The following is a 19,465-nucleotide window of genomic DNA, read 5'->3' on the forward strand; positions in this document are numbered from 1 at the left end:
TGGTCTGCAGAGCTGAGCTCAGAACACTTTCCTCCTGAAATGATCCCACTGAGTCTCATGCCAAGAGGTAACACATGAAACTGCTCGTGAAACATAAATATCTTTCTTTTTGCTTTTTTTTAAAAATCCTCTCCCGAGGATATTTTTCCATTAATTTTTAGATAGAATAGAAGGGAGGAAGGGAGGGGGAGAGAGAGAGAGAGAAAAACATCGATGTGAGAGAGACACGCTGATTGGTTGCCTCCTGCACACACCCTGGCCAAGGCCAGGGATCAGACCTGTGACCCTTGGGTGAACCGGCTGACGCTCTAACCCAGTGGTTCTCAACCTTCTGGTCCTTTAAATACAGTTCCTCATGTTGTGACCCAACCATAAAATTATTTTCGTTGCGACTTCATAACTGTAATGTTGCTACTGTTATGAATCATAATGTAAATATCTGATATGCAGGATGGTCTTAGGCGACCCCTGTGAAAGGGTCGTTCTACCGCCAAAGGGGTCGCGACCCACAGGTTGAGAACCGCTGCAGTCTAACCACTAAGAACACCGGCAAGGGCTCTCTTTGCTTCTTACAGTATCTGTCAGTCATCCGGATGCCTAACAATAACCTTTCGGCGGGGAGGAGGGGGGCTGACCTGGAGGAGGGGCTCTTTGCTGGTTCCTGGATGGACCTGCAGGGGCCAGGGAAAGCCACTGCTTGGCAGCTTCCTGTTGCCCACAGGCTGGGTTCTGCTGATACTGCAAGCATGATTAGTAACTGAGCTCTGTTATTGGAAGTCAGGTTGAGTTGCATTTGACTCTGCTGACTACCCGTGGTTTCCTTTAAATAAGGCTTATCAGCTGTAGTAACACTTGTGAAATAGCATTCTTGTGCAGGGTGTTGAATTTATAGGCAGTTAGAAATGGCACAGAACAGGGAAGTCATGGAAGGGTGGCCAAAGGATCTCATAAACTTGGAACTGGGAGAGCGAAGCCAGCTGCCAGGGTGGTGAACCGGAGGAGACAGGCTGATCCCTGTCCTGGACCCCTCTGCAGTCCTTCCCCCCCTCCACCATGGGGTCCCAGCAGCACTGAGGTCTGCCAGCCTGCTCTTTGGTGTGGATGAGGCAGGGAGACCAACTGCAGGCTTTTTTTTTTTTTTGCCAACATGGCGATACATTCCATCGCATGGAAAAATTAGATGGTCTCTAGACTCTAGAGCAGTGGTTCCCAACCTTCCTAATGCTGCGACCCTTTAATACAGTTCCTCATGTGGTGACCCCCAACCGTAAAATCATTTTCGTTGCTACTTCATAACTGTAATTTTGCTACTGTTATGAATCGTAATGTAAATATCTGATATGCAGGATGTATTTTCATTGTTACAGATTGAACATAATTAAAGCATAGAGATTAATCACAAAAACAATATGTAATTATATATGTGTTTTCCGATGGTCTTAGGCGACCCCTGTGAAAGGGTTGTTCCACCCCCCAAAGGGGTCGCGATCCACAGGTTGAGAACCGCTGGTCTAGAGGGTCCCATTTAAAAGGCAGCAGGGAAATAAAGCATAATGCCGTCTGAACATATATAGTGGGATTATTTTTATTTAAAGGCAGGTCTGGCTGTGTAAAGGGGATTTGGAGTGACAGGTTCTGTCTGAGCCTCTGTTTCTGTGCATCGGAAGAGCCCATGTATCCAGGGCAGTAGGGAGAGGCGGTTCTCCAGGATTTTCAGTCTAGAGTCTCTAGACACTGGGGTCTAATGTGGAATTATTACGCTTGGGGGAGAAAAATCAGTGCTTCTTTGCAAGGTGGGAGACACTACAAAATAGTGGCCAGACACACTGGGCTGTGGCTGGAAGAGGTTCCCTCCTTCAGTGTCTTCTAAGATTCAGTGTCATCTAAGGTGGATGGAATGGAATCTTCTACTCTGCAGGCTGCATCCTCCTACGGCTAAGTGCAAAACCTGGGCTGGAGTTTGGACAACCATGCACTAATTGGAAGACACTAGCAGCGGTTCATTATTTGGGCTCTGAAGGAATACTGTTTTATTTTTTTACCTTGGGCTCTGAATGCCTCAGATAACAATATACGTATTATATATCTTGCTATGGGCCAACTAATTTCATATTAAAATTATCTCAATAGTTGTTACTGTGGTCTCATAGTGGGAACGGGCCCCGGGGCATGTGGGAACTCTTCATTCTGGTCCCACCATTGCCCCTCACAGAGCTCCCCGCCTCTCGGCATTGCTGAGCACCAGTTTTTCTGCTTACAACCTGGGTTGGCCTTTAAGTCTCTACAGCTGCAGTTGTAACGTGGCTTTGGCCGATCTTAGTGGTGCTCTTCTGTTAGAAAGAGAGCCGGCTACTGTGCCCTCACCTAATCAGTGTCCTCCTCTCTGTTTTTTCATGTTAAATCACTTGGCCTTGAAAACTGCATCATCTTTCATGAGTTTGTGAATTCTTTAGGGACAAGAGGCCCCGCCTCTTACTGCTTAGCGTTGCAATAATGAATAAAGGAACAAACAGAAAAATGAGTAAATGAAAACTTACTGAGATGTTCAAATCTCATTAGTTCCATTAATGTCAAGTTCAATAATAGTCACACATTTGCTCCTCTCTTCATTGCCAAGAAAGCAGAATGCTGACACTTCCTGAGACAACGGAAATGACATTGTAGCATGGGAATGGGTAGAGGCAGTGTGATCCCTAGACCCTGGGTTCAGCTCTCAGCGAATAGCTGTGTAGCCTGCGGGAAAGGGCCCACCCTCTCTGAGCCTCCCCATCCCCCTAACTTGATGGGCTCTAGAAACCTCATCTGCCTGGCTCCTCCTAAAGTTGGTGGTTCTTGGGTCTAAACAATGAGGGCTTTTTATTGAAGGTTAAAAGGTAAGACCCATCTGTCCCGGCGTCCCCACTTTGCCTTGAGGACATGTTAGAGGCATTGCTCCTGAACCTTTGGGTGCCGGAGGCTGGTGGACAGAGCTTAAGACCCTGTGGGTAGGAATCATGTTGGTGAGGTACAGCCACTGAGAGTGGTCAGATGTGCTTTAGAGTGTTGGGGTGTGTGTGTGTTTTTTTTAACAGACTTTATTTTTAAGAGCATTTTTGGGTTTGCGGCAATACTGCCCCAAAGGCACACAGATTTCCCATGCACCCCGGGCCTCCACACATACACGGACTCCCCCATTATCAACATCCTCCTCCAGATGCTGCATTTGTTACAGTGGATGAGCCTACATGGACTCATCACAATCACCCAGAGCCCATAGGGTACATTAGGGTTCACTCTTTTTTTTTTTTTTAAATATATTTTTATTTCAGAGAGGAAGGTAGAGGGAAAGAGAGATAGAAACATCAATCATGAGAATCATTGATTGTCTGCCGCCTGCATGCCCCCTACTGGGGATTGAGCCTGCAACCCAGGCACGTGCCCCTGACCAGAATCGAACCCAGGACCCTTCAGTCCGCAGGCCGACACTCTATCTACCGAGCCACACCAGCCAGGGCTGGGGCTCACTCTTGGTGGTACACATTCTGTGGGTTTGGACAAATGCACAGTGGCACATACCCATCATTAAGGAGTCATACAGAGTATTCTCCCTGCCCTTTTAAGTAAATAAATGGAATCAACTAGCAGTCTTTGTGATTTAGCTCATTAAATCTGAATATTTCATTTCACTCTGAGGAGACTGAAATCCAGGTTTCCTAGGTCATACCCTCCTTCATAAGAGACCTCACGACTCATCTCTCTGTTCTTTCAGTGCCATGAGCATGACAGGTGCCCCATACTCACTGCCTGATGAGAGAAGGGGCAAGCAGCCCCTGCAGACGGTCCTGGAACCTGGAGGACCGCCTGGCCAGGAGCACTGTCCCTAGAAGCAGCCCCTGCACCACCTTTAGCATGTCTCGGCCCAGAGAAGGCTGTGGAGCCTCTGGTCTGATTGGTGGAAATTGTATTTATGACATTTTCCTTCTGAAACTTGAACAAGCAACCTGAAATCTCTCTGTTCAAGACATCGTGAAGAACCAAGACTCTGGTCAGCTATGTGTGAACCCCGTGCTGCGCTGCATCGGGTGGTGTCAGGAACCACGATTATAGAGCCAAGAGGTGGCGAGTGGGGTGTTTGATGGAAGAGAAACAAAGTGTTCATATTAATGGTAAATGGGTGCTTAATTTAATGGTAAACAGAGTGCCCAGCACACAGTTCCTTAGCGAAGTTAGTCCTCACAAGAGTGCTCACATTCAGGTACATTTCCTTCATTGCCATTTGACAGGTGTAAAAACGGAGGTGGCCAGGAAGTGGACAAGCCTGGCCAGGACAGGCAAGGCTTCTTCCTGCTCTTAACCACTGTCTTCTCCTGCCTGTGGTGCAGGCAGCAAGTGCCTGCCTGTCCAGAGCCTTTCCGCACACACTGGGAAGTACTAGGAGTGAAGCACAGCCATCTCAGAGCTGCCATCGTCACCCCTCTTTGTTCTCTCCTTCCTGGGAGTGCACGTGTTCCTGTGCAAAGTTAGAGGTACCTAAAATACCTTTTTTAACAAATGCCATCAACTAGCAGTCTTTCTGATTTGAGTCACGATCTTGTCAAACACCGTGGTTAGGGGAGATGCTTCATAAACCAGCAGCAGATGAGAGAGGATCCATTTTTGCAGCCAAGTTCAGAGTTTTGGTGTCAGGTTAATGTTCAGGCAGGGCATCAGGTGGACCCCCTGGAGGCTCCGGTCCGCGCGGCCGCGATCCATCCCGGTGCTTCGGCCTGCCCGCCGAGCCGCGCTCCCGCCGCCGCCGCCGCCGCGCTCCCGGGACCTGGCGGCCGGCTGAGCGCGCGGCCCACGGTCACTGCACGTCGGCGCCCGCCCGCCCGCCCCGCCCGGGAGCGCGTTTCCATTTTAAACCGCCGCCCTCCCGCCCCTAGGCCGCGGCGGCGCAGCTGCCTGCGCGTCTCGGGCCCTGGGAGCGGCGCAGGCTCCGGAGTCGCCGAACTGTGCAAAAAAGGCCCGAAGATGCGAGCCGGCCGCACGCCTTAGACAATGAAGCCGCGGGCGCCGCCGCCCGCCCCGGGCCCTGCGCGCCGCGGCCGCACCTGCCGGCCAGACCGTCCCGGCTTCTGACTGCCCGCCCTCCCGCCGCTCCGCCCACCCGCCCCGCGGGCCCATGGCTGGGCGCCTGGGACCCGGACCCCCGCACTCGTGCCGCGCGGCGCACGGGCCGGCGGGCGCCAGGGGCGCCATCCCTGCAGCTTAAGCGCGGCCCTCGCGGCGAGCAGGGGGCGTGGGCCCTCTCCCCGCGCGCCCGCTCGCTCCGCCTCGCCCGGCGACTGCCCGATCGCGCGTCCCGGCCCGCGGCGCTGGATGCAGAGGAGCCCCGGCGGGCGGCGCGGCGGCTGCGGCCCCGGGCGACATGTACCTGCTGGACGTCAGCGGCGAGCCCGCGTCTCCGCCCGCGGACGCGATGCCGCGCGGGACGCCCCCCAGGAAGACCGTTTACCGCATCTCCGTGACCATGGTCAGGAAGGAGCAGCTGGCCGCCCCGGGCCCGGGTGGTCCCGACCCGCGTCCCACTCGGAAGCTCCGGCCCGGGCGCTCCCCGGACGCGCCCGGGCGGCTGGTGGAGGAGGAGGAGGCAGAGGATGCTGCGGCGGCCACTGAGGACCCAGAGGGCTGCCGGCCGCGCGCCTGGGACGTCCGCACCTACCGCACCCGCAGCACCGGGCAGCTGGAGCTGGGGCGGCTTCGGCCGTGCACACGCGGCACGGAGCCCACGGACCTGGCCGGCAGTCCCCCGGCCGTGGAGCAGGAACCCAGGTCGCCTACGCCCGGCAGCCCCGACGTGGAGGGGGTCCGGGCCGCGCCCCTGCGGCGGAGCCTCAGCTTCAGGCACTGGAGCGGGCCCGAGGCCCCGCGGGAACGGGCCCCGGGCCGCGGGAGGCGCCACAGCAGCTCTGCGAGCCTGGCCTGGGCGCCGGGCGGCGAGACCGTGGCCGACCCCGGGGTCGTCCCCGAGCCCGCGGCCGCCGCGCAGCCCGCCTCGGAGAAACGCAACACTCTGGACGTGGGCGAGGTGCTCAGCAAAAACGATGCGCTCTCGGACTTGGAGCGCTGGGAGCGCAGCAAGAGCAAGAACCGCACGCTGGACAACAGCGACCTGCAGCGGCTGGAGCGCGCGCGGGCCGCGGCCGCCGGCCCCAGCGCGGTCTCGGAGCACAGGCTGCTGCGCTTCTTCAGCGGCATCTTCGCGCGCAGGGACGGCGCACCCAGCGGCGGGCCCTCCCCGCGGAGCGGCTCCTTGCGACCCCGTGGCTACTTCAGCCTGCGACGCGCCCCGGCCGATGCGCACTCATCCAGCGCCGAGAGCATCGAGGGGTCCCCGCGCAGAGGTGGGCAGTGCGGCCGGGGTGGGAGGGCAGTGGTGGGAACCTTCGGGCCCCGCGGCGGGCCTGCTCAGCAGAGTGCGCTGGGACTGGAGGGCAGCTAAGGGACCTGCCCTCCCAGGTCACCCGCCGCACGTGGTTGTTTAGGACGCGAACCCGGGTCCTGCAGTGTCCCCCACTAATAATTCTGCGGCGTCTGGACATTCTTGACTGGCCTTGCTTCCAGCTGCGTGTGGTGGCGCCGTTCAGGGCTTGTGATCTAAGCCCCCGCGAGCCTGTCTCAGGAGAAATCACCTTGCCAAGTGGCGCCTTTCTCCCGCGGTGCTGGCTCAGGCCTCTCCATCCGCAGGCCCAGGGAGCTGGCAGCTTGCTGCCACCTGGGATACCTGTGGGCTGCTCTAGGAGGCCAGGCCTTGGGCCGAGGCTGCCGCACAGGTGGCACGCCTGGCGGGGAGAAGCAGCTTTCCTCTGTTGACATCTTACTCCACCACCAAGCCTGGTGTCCTCGTCAGGGCTACCTGGAGGTGGTACTGTGGGTCCTGTGCTGTGGCCTCGGCTGTTGGCCGGCTCTCACCTGTTGTGCTTGGGCAGGGATGTAGGCCCCTCTCCCCGGCCTCCCCACCAGTAGGTGTGTTAGGAGGAAGAAAGCGCCTGTGCCACAGGATTCTTCTTCCTGGGCGTGCTCTCTGGTATGCAGGCAGGGAAATCACAGCCTGGAGCCTGTCCTCTGCTCTCTGAGGCCCTCTGACTAGGACCTGCAGGGAAGGCTCCCAGGAGGTGTGATAATATTCGGGTGCAAGAATCCGGTAGCCTCTGATAGTGTTGGGGAGTCAAAACCTTTCAGAACCTGCAAAACACGGACCCCTTCTCTCCACATGCCTGGGCATCACTCTGCAGAAGGAGGCGGGGTGGGCCAGGGAGCCTCTCCCAAGGGTTGGAGTGGGGGATGGTCGGGGTGGGGGGATGGTCGGGGTGGGGGATGGTCGGGGTGGGGGATGGTCGGGGTGGGGGAGGTCTCAAGATCCGGTCCCCATGCACTTCCCCACTGAAAGGTCAGTAGGCCATCAGTACAGCGCTGCTGCTGCTACAGGTAAGGCTGGTAAAACGCTGCAGTGTGGCAGCCTTTGGTTAGAGACTTTCCGCTGCCAACTCACCTTCCTCCTGTAGGTCACCAGTTACCTGAATGCCTGGGGGTGTAGTAAAACCAGACAATGCAAAGAAATTGCTGCTCTTGACATTAGTATTTTTTAAAAAAATATATTTTATTGATTTTTTTAACAGAGAGGAAGGGAGAGGGATAGAGTTAGAAACATCCATGAGGGAGAAACATCGATCAGCTGCCTCCTGCACACCTCCTACTGGGGATGTGCCCACAACCATGCCCTTGACAGGACTCGAACTGGGACCTTTCAGTCCGCAGGCCGACGCTCTATCCACTGAGCCAAACCAGTTGGGGCGACATTAGTATTTTTAAGTGAAGACAAATAATGTCACCTTCTGATATGCTTCCGATGATCCTCCAAATGTGAGAATATTTGAAACCAAGAAGTTGAATGTGCAATTGTGTTAAAATCTGATATTGTTCTTAGTGAGGATACAGTATAATGTACCTGTTGCCAGCCTGGCATTAGTTTAACTTGCTGGATTTTGTTTTTAAGCAGTATTACTTTATTATTTTCCCAACAATTTGAAGCATGGCGCATGAATCGTTTACCCATATGTGGTTGTGTAATCCACACCATCCATGTCCATATGTACCAGGAGTCTTGCCTTGAAGAGTTATTTGTCTGTAGGTGAAACTTGGTCAATGATGGCCTTAAATGATCAGGGTCAATGGTGTGGCCCGTACTTTTCACCCCAAAGTCTTTCTTCAATTACAATTGACATTCAGTATTATTTTATACTAGAGGTCTGATGCACTAAATTCCTGCAAGGGACTCGGCCCTTACAGCCCTGGCTGCCGCCACCCTCTGAGGGGCAATGGATCTCGAGCCACCTCCCCCACCCCCCCCCCCCCCCCACTGGTCCTTCCGCTGTCAGGTCTAATTAGCATATTAGCTCTTTATTATGTAGGAGGATTAGTTTCAGGTGTGCAACATAGTGGTCAGCCATCCATATAATTTACAAAGCGATCCCCTCAATATGTGCTGCACTTTATATCCCTGGAACTAATTTGCACGTCTTGTGTTTTAACCTGCCTTGGGAAACTTGTGTTAGGAGGCACCATATTGGACTCCCAACCATTATCCCATCCCTTCCCACATGCGCTGAAAATATTTAAAGATCCTATGAGTTACTTTGGTTTGTATAAAGTTGCTACTTCCCTTCACGTTCAGTGGAAGTTGAGGCACGCAGCCCAGTCCCCCCTCTAATGGTAGGCTTGCATCTTTGCTCTCATGGGCTTTGTAGAAAACAGTAATTACCACTTGGGTTCCAGACAAGTATGCATCATAGAGGGAGAGGGGAGGGAGAAGCACAAAGGATGTAGAATAAGGGTGGCCCTTGTGGTACCTATTGATCCCAGTAAAAGCACTGGCATTTGGTGTTCCCTTTGGTTCAAATGGGTAGATAGGTTTGAAATATAAAGGTGTGAAGTTTGTTGGAATTTTTCCCTCTAGGGCAGTAGAAGATAACAGTAGTAATAATTGGAAAGGTGCTTGGTTTGTTTGGCCCATCCTTCTCCAGGTGGAGTTACTTTGGTCTGAGGCTAGGGTTGTGGGTTGTGTAGAAAAACCGAATGTTAATGAACTAGGTCACAGCACACACAGTCAGAACTGCAGGACATTATTTTATTCTGAAGTTCTAGGCAATGACAGAAAGGCCACCTTTTTCACCTGCCTTTGGCTAATATGCCTGAAATGTCATGGTTCTTAAGATCTTTATAAGACCAGTGTCCTTACAAGTAAAAGGTACACCCCCCACAGCTGTTAGGTCTCATTTTAGTGTATACTTGCCCACATTTTATGTGTTGGCTTCCTATGACACAGTTTTTCATAATTTAGGTGCTAATTAAGTGAGGTTATGACTTCAGGGTAAAAATCTCTAAGGCGCCAGTCAGACACAGTGATACAGGCCCATTTCTCTGGGAATGTCAGGAGGCTGAAGGTGCCCAAGGCCTTGCCCGCAGCTGGGGCCAGGCGGGTTTGCAGGACTCGGAAGATGTGGATTTTAGCGAGGTACCGTGGTGCAGGCTCCAGAACTCGGCCCGTGTGGTCAGGCAGCACTCAGCGATCAGACACTGATGATTTGTAGCAAAGTCTGAGATACTCACATTCAGTACGATAAACGTTTTGCCACCAAGAGTCTGATAGACGGTTTTTTTGTTGTTTTTTTGGCCTTTTTGGATTTCAGAATAACAGATCAGCTATTGTGGACCCATGATGTGATATATACCGTGTTTCACTAGTTTTTTTAAATCTTGGCCACAGTATTAAAATTTGAAGTTTTTTCAAGTCTAAAGGAAATTAGAGAAGATTGTCATCAGGCAGGCGTTCCTTTTGTTAGACTCTTTCAGCTAGGGAAGCAAGATGGTTGGAGTCTAGTTTTAAGTCACACACAGGCTTCCACATCACATACCTGTGATTTTCCCATGTTCTTAACTGGGCATCGGGGTGGAAGGTTTGAAGCTCCTACCTTCTCAGAATGATTCTCTTGTCCTTTGTAATCCCTGTTGGTTCACGCCTGTTTAGGCTCTTTCTCTCCCTAACGCCCCCCCCCCCCACCCCCAACCCCACCCCCCCGCCCATGTATGACAGTCACTGCCCAGAGACCCAAGGCAGCTGGTTCTCTGAGGTTCATAACTGTTCCCGAGCAGGAGGTTTCAGAGAGCCCCTGTGTCAGATCAAGGGCAATTTCCTGTCACCTGATACACATGTATTAGGGCAGTCTGTTGACACAAGTATCATTTAATACAAAGAAGGATGGAATGATAAGTGATTAATTACATTGTAGGGTGTCCCTTTCTGTATCCCAGGCAGTCTGCTAACACTCTCGGAACCCGCCGAAGGCAATGCCAGTCCAGAGCTGCACGTGTGTTTAGGGTGTTCTATTGCTGTCTGGGAGGATTGATTACAGCAATAAAATGATTCGTTGATAGCCCTGACTGAGTTTATTAGCATTTTAGATTACTAATTTACAACTGATATTTGACAGCATATTTTTTATGAGAGGCTTTGTTCTTGAATTTCTGATTCCCTTGATTTGTATCCATTTCTGTAACATGATTGACTATTTTATATAGTTTAAAAGAATAAAAAACTTCAGTGGAGAAAGAGAGGAAGCAGCAATTAAATGAAACCAAATTACTAAAATAGCTGGATACACCTTAACTTTTAAACTTGACTTGTTATAGAAAAGGAGTTACAGGTTTTAAAGAATCAATGTAACTCAGCTTCTCATTTGAAACTTTTTGACTTAATTACATACTCAGTACTTAAGGATTTACTTGCTAGTTTAGGAATTCACTTGCTTTTTATAAATGACTATAGATAGCAGCTTAGGGCACCCAGTGTTGTTGTTGCTGTAAAGTTGAATTGCTCCCCTGGTGACAGAGAGCCTACTTGGGATGCAGGCAGAGCTGCTGAAGGTCAGCCACACCCTCTGAGCGGACACTGGAGGCTGGAGGCTGGGGCTGAGCCTTGCTGTGCTTATTTTCTCCAATCAGAGCCCGTGTTACCGCGTAGTCACCTGTTAGCATCTTTCTTCACGTCACCCTGGACTTAGCTTATCCTGCCACCAAAGGAATGCTCAAAATTCATCTGCTAGAGGGGTTCTCCAGGTTTAGCCTGGGCCCAGTGCAGTTGTCTGGCTAGCTATACAGTTAACAGATACCGTTTGTTTGGTAGTATATGACCCAACTATAAAGTACCAGCACTACTTTTATTTTTTTGTTTGTTTGTTTTTGAGTCGTCTTGTTTTTCTGTTGCAGGAACAAACACTGAGTTTCTGTGGTGTGTTCTGCAGCGGGAGCAGGGCCCAGATCCTGTCCCCAGTGGTCAGTAGCCTGTTGGGGGACATGAGGAAGTTCCAGTAAATCCCAGCTTCAGGGGACACTTAGGGAAGGATGACTGCACAGCATACCTCCATTGGTGCGCTAGTCCCGGTGTGTTCTTGTCTGCCAGTTCTAATAGCGAGTCCCTCTTGGGCATGAAGTCCCTCTTGTACTGTAGGGTTCAGAGCATTGTGGTTGGCATATAGATTTTTGATAAATGCTTGTGGGAGGAATCTATGAGAGGACTTGGGGAACACAAAACAAGGCAACAAATATCCATGAGCAGGAGAAGGAGTTAATGAAGACCTCACAGAGGGGTTAAATGATTTGGGTTTTGCAGGATCAGCAGGAGCTTAACAGCTGGAACAGAGAAGATTATGAGCAAGTTGGTTGGGATTTCTATAGTTAACTCCCGAGAAATCATTTCTATTGCCCAGGTCTATATGATTAATACCAACATCAAGCATTAAAAAGGATATTTTATGTTTTCCACAATGAGCTTTACAATTTTTTTTTTTTAAATTAGGTTTCTGTTTTCTATGGGAAATTCACTTTAGGTTTTTGGGCTTTTTTTCTGTAAAGATTTGAAATAATATCAATTTAAAATGATGTCACAATGAGTAAAATAATGGGCAAGTGAAGGTTCTGTTTATGAGGACAGGGTTGAGATGGGGCGTGTGCAGCTGCAGTTGCATCTCAGATGATGCTCAGAAGTGGTGTTAAGGTAGGCAAGTGAGCGAAAAGAAGGGAGATCTGTTGTCTTTGCATCACCTACAGAGAAGCACCATCTGCCCATCGCTGTTTTGGTCTAGGTTTGGTTCAGCCCAAATTGGAGTCCACCATGGTATTGATATAGGTGCCTGCCTTCGAAATTATGTCTCATCTATTGCAGTTGATGGAGGCATTCACATTTGCTCTCTTTTCTCCTGTTAATTTACTGAAGACATTCCTGTAGATGCTCGTATAATTTAAAGGATGTTAGTGCATGCCTCTTCATTTAGCTGGTCTAAATTCAAGGATAGGTCTTGGCCCCTTGCTTTCTATAATCTCCTGTTTTCATTTGTGTAGTTGGCTTTGGTATTTACATCACCAATGGATGTGGAGACTCAAAGCTTATTACAAATATGCCTCCTTCCCATATGTCAGAAGATGGGAAGGCTCTTCACTCGTTGGGCACCAGGGTGTACCAGCCAGAGGCCTGTGGAGGGTCACGTGGCTGTCCTTACCTAATGGGTGGAAGAGGCACGTTTCAGATGGCGGGAGCGAGAGGGAAGATGAGGGCTACCCTCGCACACTACCTGCTGTTGAGACAGTGCACCGCTTCCGATCTCTTTCTGCTGTGATCCCGAGGCCCCTCGGGTTTTGCATGACATAGTGAGTGACCTACACAGGAACGGAGGCTCCCTTTACTCAGAGGACCGTCGCTGCCGACCAGTGCATACACATTTCTTTGAGTGGATGGCCATTCGTTCGAGATGGTTCACAGGGCGTCTTGTGTTCCCTCGCCCTCTGTGCCTGTCATGGCAAGGACTCCTTTCAGCCTTCCCGCTGACTGTCAGACACTTGAGAATTGACTCTGAGAACAATGCCCCCAGCCCCTGCCTTCTCTGGACACTAGATCAGAATGACTCAGACAGGACTTCAGCTGAGGGGTGGGGGGGCGGCGGGTACTGATCCAGTTTGTACATTCCTGCGGCGACCAGCCAGGGCTCTAAAACAATAGAAATCCCAGGTGGACTTACAAAAAAATGCTCATTTGTAACTTGCTTTCCTGCAACTCCAATCCTGCTACCTGAGAACCTGGCTCGGTTCCATGGGTTGTGGCAGAACTGAGCAAGGCGGGGCCTCCCGTGCCACAGCTCATCATAGCTCCAGGATACTTGGATCTTAGCGCTCGGCTTCTTGTAGTTGCCAAACAAGAACCCCTAGCTTCTGAGAATCTGATTGCGCTTGCATTGAAGAGTAGATGCCTAATCTGCTTTCCTGATCTGGTTCGTGGAATGTTCTGGAAACCAACTTCCTTGAATTGAACCTGGGAGTATCCAGACTTGTCTCCCCGTATTTGAGAAGCAGATATAAGGAGGACCCAGGAGTTTCTCAGCACTGATTAGTGCAGTGTGTAGGGAGAGGGGTGTGTGGACGTCACCTCTCACCAGCAGAGCTGTCCCACCCTGCAGCACCTGCCCGCTCCCCGGGGAGTTCCCTGTCACTGGAGCTTTCAAACAAGGGCAGTCAGGGACTCTTGGAAGGGGGTCCATGTTGTTAGTCTGGAGGCTTAGAATTGATGGGTGGAAAGTCCACCCTAGTTTTAAACTCAGGAGTCTCGGTGCTTGATGCTTTTTATCCCTGTCTTCACCCCTGTAATGTCCCGACCTGGCCTGCGGCCCCCACCGTGGCTCCTGCTTTGCTCTGCAACATTGAGACCTCAGTTCTGTCTGCCAGCCAGAAGCCCGCTGCCCCACCTCCCCTCTGCCACCCGAGCTGCCCCCACGGCTGTCCGCCGCGATCCTCAGGGCACTGATGCCACTTTTCCTGTGGGCACCGAGGGTGATGTCTGAGTGCGACCTCAGTCTGGTTCTCTCACAGCCTCTGCCTCTTTCCTGCGTTCTCCCCGCGCCTTGACGCACAGCTGACTCCAGGTGCGTGCGCAATGCTTGGATGGTGGTGGGAGGAGAGAGCGCTCTGTTTGCGGGAGACCTCATTGCCACGCGGAGGAAGCAGGGTCTGAGCCAGTGGAGGAGGCTGAGTTTGGCTGCCACACTCAGTCTAGTGAGGCACTGGGCAAGTCACTCACCTCCCAGGCTCCTGCCGCCCTGGCTGGGCCTCGGGAAGGCGAGATGACCGTGGCGGCAGGTGCTGTGCTCTGCATCCTGGCAGTGTCTTTGCTTTTGAATGATGATGACCTGGGATGGTCTGCAAAGGACCGAAAGGTAGAAAATGTCAGCTCTGTGGACACGTTCGAAGCTACACCCGCTGAGAGCTGCACACCACACCACGCCTAAAGCTGCCACAGGTGTCGGCTAACCTGGCCCCCCCCCCCCCCACACCCGAGGATACTTTTCCATTGATTTTTAGAGAGAGGGGAAGAGAGAGAGAAAGACAGAAACATTGATATGAGAGAAACACAATGTTTGGTTGCCTCCTGCATGTGCCCCGACCTGGGCCCAGGCCGGGGAGGAGCCTGCAACCCAGGTGTGTGCCCTTGACCGGAATCGAACCCGGGACCCTTTGGTCCGCAGGCCGACGCTCTATCCACTGAGTAAGTCGGCCAGGTCTGACCTGGCTTTTTGTTTTTACTCCGTCTTCCTTTATTTTCCCATGATCTTCAGTTCTTTTTATGTTAAATTCTTTTTTATTTTCCAGTATCATATTAGCTTCAGGTGTTCAGCATAGGGGTTAGACATTTATGTAGTTTACGAAGGCATCCCTCTGGTAAGTCTAACACCGTGCGAGGTTACTGCGCTGTTACTGACTGTGTTCCCAGTGCGGTACCTCCCGTGACTGTTCTGTAACTGCCAAAGCTACAGTTCCTTTTAAGGTGTTCACCACTGTATCTTAAAATTGCACATGGAGAGAACAGATCACCTGTTTTCTTTGGTTTAACCACCCCCCCCCATTCATGTAACTAGAAGGGTGACTGACTTTGCGTATGGATTTATTTCTGTCCTGATGGAGCCAGATACGTGTCTATTTCCAACAGTTCTCTGAGCGCCTTGTGCAGCACCGCCGTCCATCGCGGCCTGTGCTGGCCTCTGGGAGGAGTCTGTCCCTGCAGAAGCCTTTGCCCGTGGGAGCAGTGACTGCTACTCACGCCCCCCGCCCCCCGGCGGCTTGCAGCCTTCGGAGCAGGGAGCATCCACACGCTATGTTTATCAAGTTTGTTCAGTGCAGTAGAGTGGAATAGAGGTTATTTGGAACTTTCCATGTTACCTTTAGGTACTGAGGTTTTCTAATGTATGTAATGATACAAATGGTGGCATTGGACCTGTGTTGGTCTCAGGCTGCCCTTTTGATCCTTCTGCATACGAAGTACAGTCTTCCCCTTTGATCCGCGGGGATACAACCCCCATGGATGCCTGGAACCTCGGAGATTACCGAACCCTGTGTGTACTGTTGTCCTAGGCATGCATACTTACGATAAAGTTTAATATGTAAACTAGTCACAGATTAACATGGACTAGTGATAAAATAGAACAGTTATAACACTATACTGTAATAAAGGTATGTGACTATGGCTTCCCTCCCTTCCTCCCTTTCCTGCCCGCCCTCCCTCCCCTTCTCTCTCCCCGTTCCCTGATCCGATGGATGGTAGCGTATACAGCATGGAGACGCTGGACAAAGGGATGACTCCTGAGCCCGAATGAGATTTTATCACGATACTCAGAACACCATGCAGTTTAAAACTTATGAATTATTAACTTCATAAATTTACTTAGGAATTTTTCCCCCAAACACATTCAGACCATGGCTGACCACTGGTAACTGAAACCAGGGAAAGGGAAACCTGGTTAAGTGGGGACGACTGTCCTGCCGTGCCAGGCACAAGCATTTGATCATTGAAGGCTCGTCCTAGAGCCACTGAAGGTTCATTGGTGCCAGGAAGTGACCCAGGAGAGCACCTTGTCCAGTGAAGGGTGAGCCCAGCCTCTAAAAGTGAACATTATTTTCAACACAGGAATCTGGGTATTCGCCGTCAAACAAGTTTGCACTCACAGGACAGAAACGTTCTCTGTAGGAGATTTTTGTGGCATTTTCCTTTTCTTTCAAGTCTTAAGATAGACACTGGTTCACACAGAAGGAGACTGAGTCTCAGGTTCCAAATAGGGGGGGGGGGGATCTGAGCACCAGCTTTCCTGGGTGGCACGCACTCACCAACCCTTCACCCCCAGGGAGTTCATCCTCAGGCCTGCCCAGGAAACGTGACTGATTTGTAGTAAATGTGATAATATGATGTGTGTGTCTAGTGCCGCGTGAATCCTAGAAAGGTCATTTAGATACCGGGTTAGAAAACCGTTGATGTAAGAAACGTCCGAACCTGTAGAGCGTCTTTATGAATTTACTGTTGACATTGCCAAGGAGCAAGATCCCCCTGCTCCCTAGAGGGCAGTTCCACACTTTCTTTTACACGTTCGGAATTAAGGGCGGAGCAAGGGAGATTACAGGAGGTGGGAGAAGGGAAGGCGGGGATTGCATTCCGTGATGTTAACAAGATGATCTGCTTTCTTGTGTGGGTACAGCTCATTTCAAAGCTGTGCTACCCAGATGCACAGAAACCCAGGCCAGGGCTTGCTTGAGGCAAAGATCAGCCTTTTTACTCAAGTTATGACCCTGGGATCTCCCACCGAGACCTGCCCACTTAGTCATTGATGATCAGATCACCCTGGGAGGGGACTTTCCACAGAACCCCTTTTCTCGTCCACAAAATCTATTCAGGGGTGAGGTTCTAAACTTGGGTGTATTTGATGCCTGTTAGTTATAATTTGAGAAAACATGCAGATAAAATTATGTTATACCTGGTGCCCAGTGCCTGGAACAGGTTGTTTATATGATCTGTCAGTGTTTCATGTTGTCACTCACAGGAAGAAGGGATTTTCTGTGGCATTTGCAGGCCGATATTTGCAGTGACTGGAATCACCGAGGGAAGTTCAAGCTCCAGGAAGGTCGCTGCCTGTGGCAGGAGGTGGGCCTCTGCTCAGCCCAGAGGCCTGATCGTCGGGGTCTGTAGCTGTCGGGGCGCCTGTGTTCTCCGTGTCGGAGTCCTGGGTGTGCCTGTTGGAGTTTTGGGCTCCTGGGCCGATATTGGAGAGCTCTTTCCTTCAGTCTCCAGTTCTTCCTGGAGTCCATGAGGGTCCCATCAGCTCAGTCAGCTTTCTCCTTGCCAGCCCTGTGCCTGGCACACACTCCTGGCCCGTCCGCCTCCCCGGGTCCCTGCAGGCCAGGCTGCTCTCAGAAAGGTCAGGTCCCACGAGCCAGGCTCTGCTCAGGCTGTCCTTGGAGCATGTCCGGTTTCTGGGAGGCGTGGAAGTGGGCACTGGAATTCTTAGCTTATGTTGAGGTTGTCGTTACGCAGGTGTGTATGATGGCTCGTACCCATTAGGGCCAACATGAGGGAACTTTGCTGCTGTTGAAATGAAATTCAGTCTGTATTTCTTTTTATTCTTTTTTTAAAAAAATATTTCTATTGATTGCAGAAAGGAAGGAAGAGGAGGAGATAGAAACATCAATGATGGGAATCATTGATCAGCTGCCTCCTGCACGCCCCCTACTGGGGATCGAGCTCACAACCGGGCATGTGCCCTGCCTAGGAATTAAACCATAACCTCCTGGGTCAAAGGTTGATGCTAACCTCTGAGCCATGCAGGTAACGTTCCTCCAGAGGGCCTGGCAGTGAGTCACAGCCTTTTTGGGGGGAGGGAATGAGTGCTGGTGACAGACTGCTGGGGGTGGGGGTGGGGCGGGGAGACAGAGGGCGTGCACAGCAGGGTGTGACCGAGGCCCTGCCACCAAACTGCTATTTGAGGCATAGACCATTGGTGCCTATTTTTAGGCTGGTTTTGTTGCTGTGTCACAATAAGGCAGGAACAGCCAGGGCAGCCACACCTACCTGAAGCCAGCAAGGCGGGGTGCCCGGAAGCGCTTTGCACGCGTCCATCCCTTGGTTCCAGCAGCAGCCGTGATGGATCGGCCCCTCTGGAGAGAGGCCTAATAGGGATGTACGGACAGGGGGAGTGGACGGAGAGCTCCAGCCCTAAGCCCCAGGCTGCCTCCTCGGTCACCAGCTCCTGCTGTCAGCTGGCAGGGTGCCGTCTCCCTCAACCTGTCATGAAGGATCCGTACCGTTTCCCAGAGGGCGGTTCCTGCGTTCAGAGCTGGGGTGTCGGTGGACTCTACTGCGTGCCTGTGCGTGTGCGGGCACCAGGTGTGCGTGGCTCGGATCTCGCCTGGGGAGACTTGGCCGGCAGGGCTGAGCTGGGCTCTCGGAGCAGGTGGGCCGTGAACTCAGTTCTGCACCCGTGCCCGGGAGGTGGAGGTCAGCTGTCGGCTGGATGCTTTGCTTTCTGGAGTGTACTGCACATTTAAGGACATTTAGTGGCATTGACACTGTTTATAAAAACTTTTCCTCTAATTTTCCTGGGCTAATTTTGTCTGGTGGTAAATTTATCTAATGGCTGTGTGTGTTTGATGAAAATAATACTATAGTAAATGCGCGGTTGGCTGTCGCTCCTCACTGGTGTGTGTGCGCTGTTGACACAAGTCCCTTCTCCCCAGTCACCCATGGGTCCAAAGGTGCTCCTCTTATCTCTTCCTTGGAGGTGAGGGCTCTTCCTGGCTCACACTTGGGGTCATGCAGTGGCCTCGCTTTACTGATGGGAGGACACATGTTTAAAACAAATGGCCCTGGGAAGCTAGACTAGAAGGGACTTTGGCCCCAACCCCCACCCCATCCCACCCCATCCTTTTGAAGGTGAAGGCAGCACCTGGCCTTTTAAGGGCATCCCAGACACCCTGCCTCCCTCCCTCCCCGTCAGCCAGCAGGCCTGGCTCTAAAGGTTACATCGAGTCACAGGCAAAGCCCAAATCGGAGCATTTGATATCACATATTTGAAACACTTTGGCACAGGTTTTAGTTTAAAATAAAAGTGCTAACCAAGAAGCAAAACGTGTTTTATTCTTAGCCCTAGACTAGGAGGGCGGGCGGCGCGTGCCTCTACCTTAGCGGGCAGATTCGGTTGTCACTCCTGTCGCCGGGAGCTGTGCTTGGCAGGCAGCCTTCCCCTCCGGGGAGACCCCAGTCGACTTGGGGTGGGTGCATTGGTTTTGGATTTTTGTTGCTCTTGCTGTATCTTTGGGTGAAGTGGTTGTGTTTTTCCTTTGCTCCTGATTTTTTCCCTTCAGTCCAGTCCAAATAAGTGGTTGTATTTTCAGAGTTCTAAATGCAGCCGTGCAAACACAGTGAGTCTGGGCCTGAGGGTTTGGCGTGGGTTCCGGCTGCTATTTACATGTGCCAGAGCCTTCTTGGAAGTCACTCCGGTTTCTTACTGCCCAGGCTGTGAGCCTGGGATCTCGGAGCACTGGGAGGGGCTGTGCACTAGGAAATTCTCCCTCCCTCCAGCCT

General features: G+C 51.8%; 1 protein-coding gene across 1 annotated transcript in view; it reads left to right on the forward strand.

Moving 5' to 3' along the window:
- Positions 1 to 5,389: 5,389 nt before the first annotated feature.
- Positions 5,390 to 19,465, forward strand: part of AGAP1 (ArfGAP with GTPase domain, ankyrin repeat and PH domain 1) — a gene marked incomplete at its 5' end in the record, with an annotated part of 295,221 nt that continues 281,145 nt past the window's right edge. Inside the window, one exon of the mRNA XM_081096019.1 lies at positions 5,390 to 6,365. Coding sequence (XP_080952145.1) covers positions 5,390 to 6,365 — 976 coding nt within the window. The remainder of the gene's footprint in view (positions 6,366 to 19,465) is intronic.

Source organism: Myotis nattereri, assembly GCF_964212035.1.
Source record: "Myotis nattereri genome assembly, chromosome: 7".
In the NCBI taxonomy this organism is placed as follows: Eukaryota; Metazoa; Chordata; class Mammalia; order Chiroptera; family Vespertilionidae; genus Myotis; species Myotis nattereri.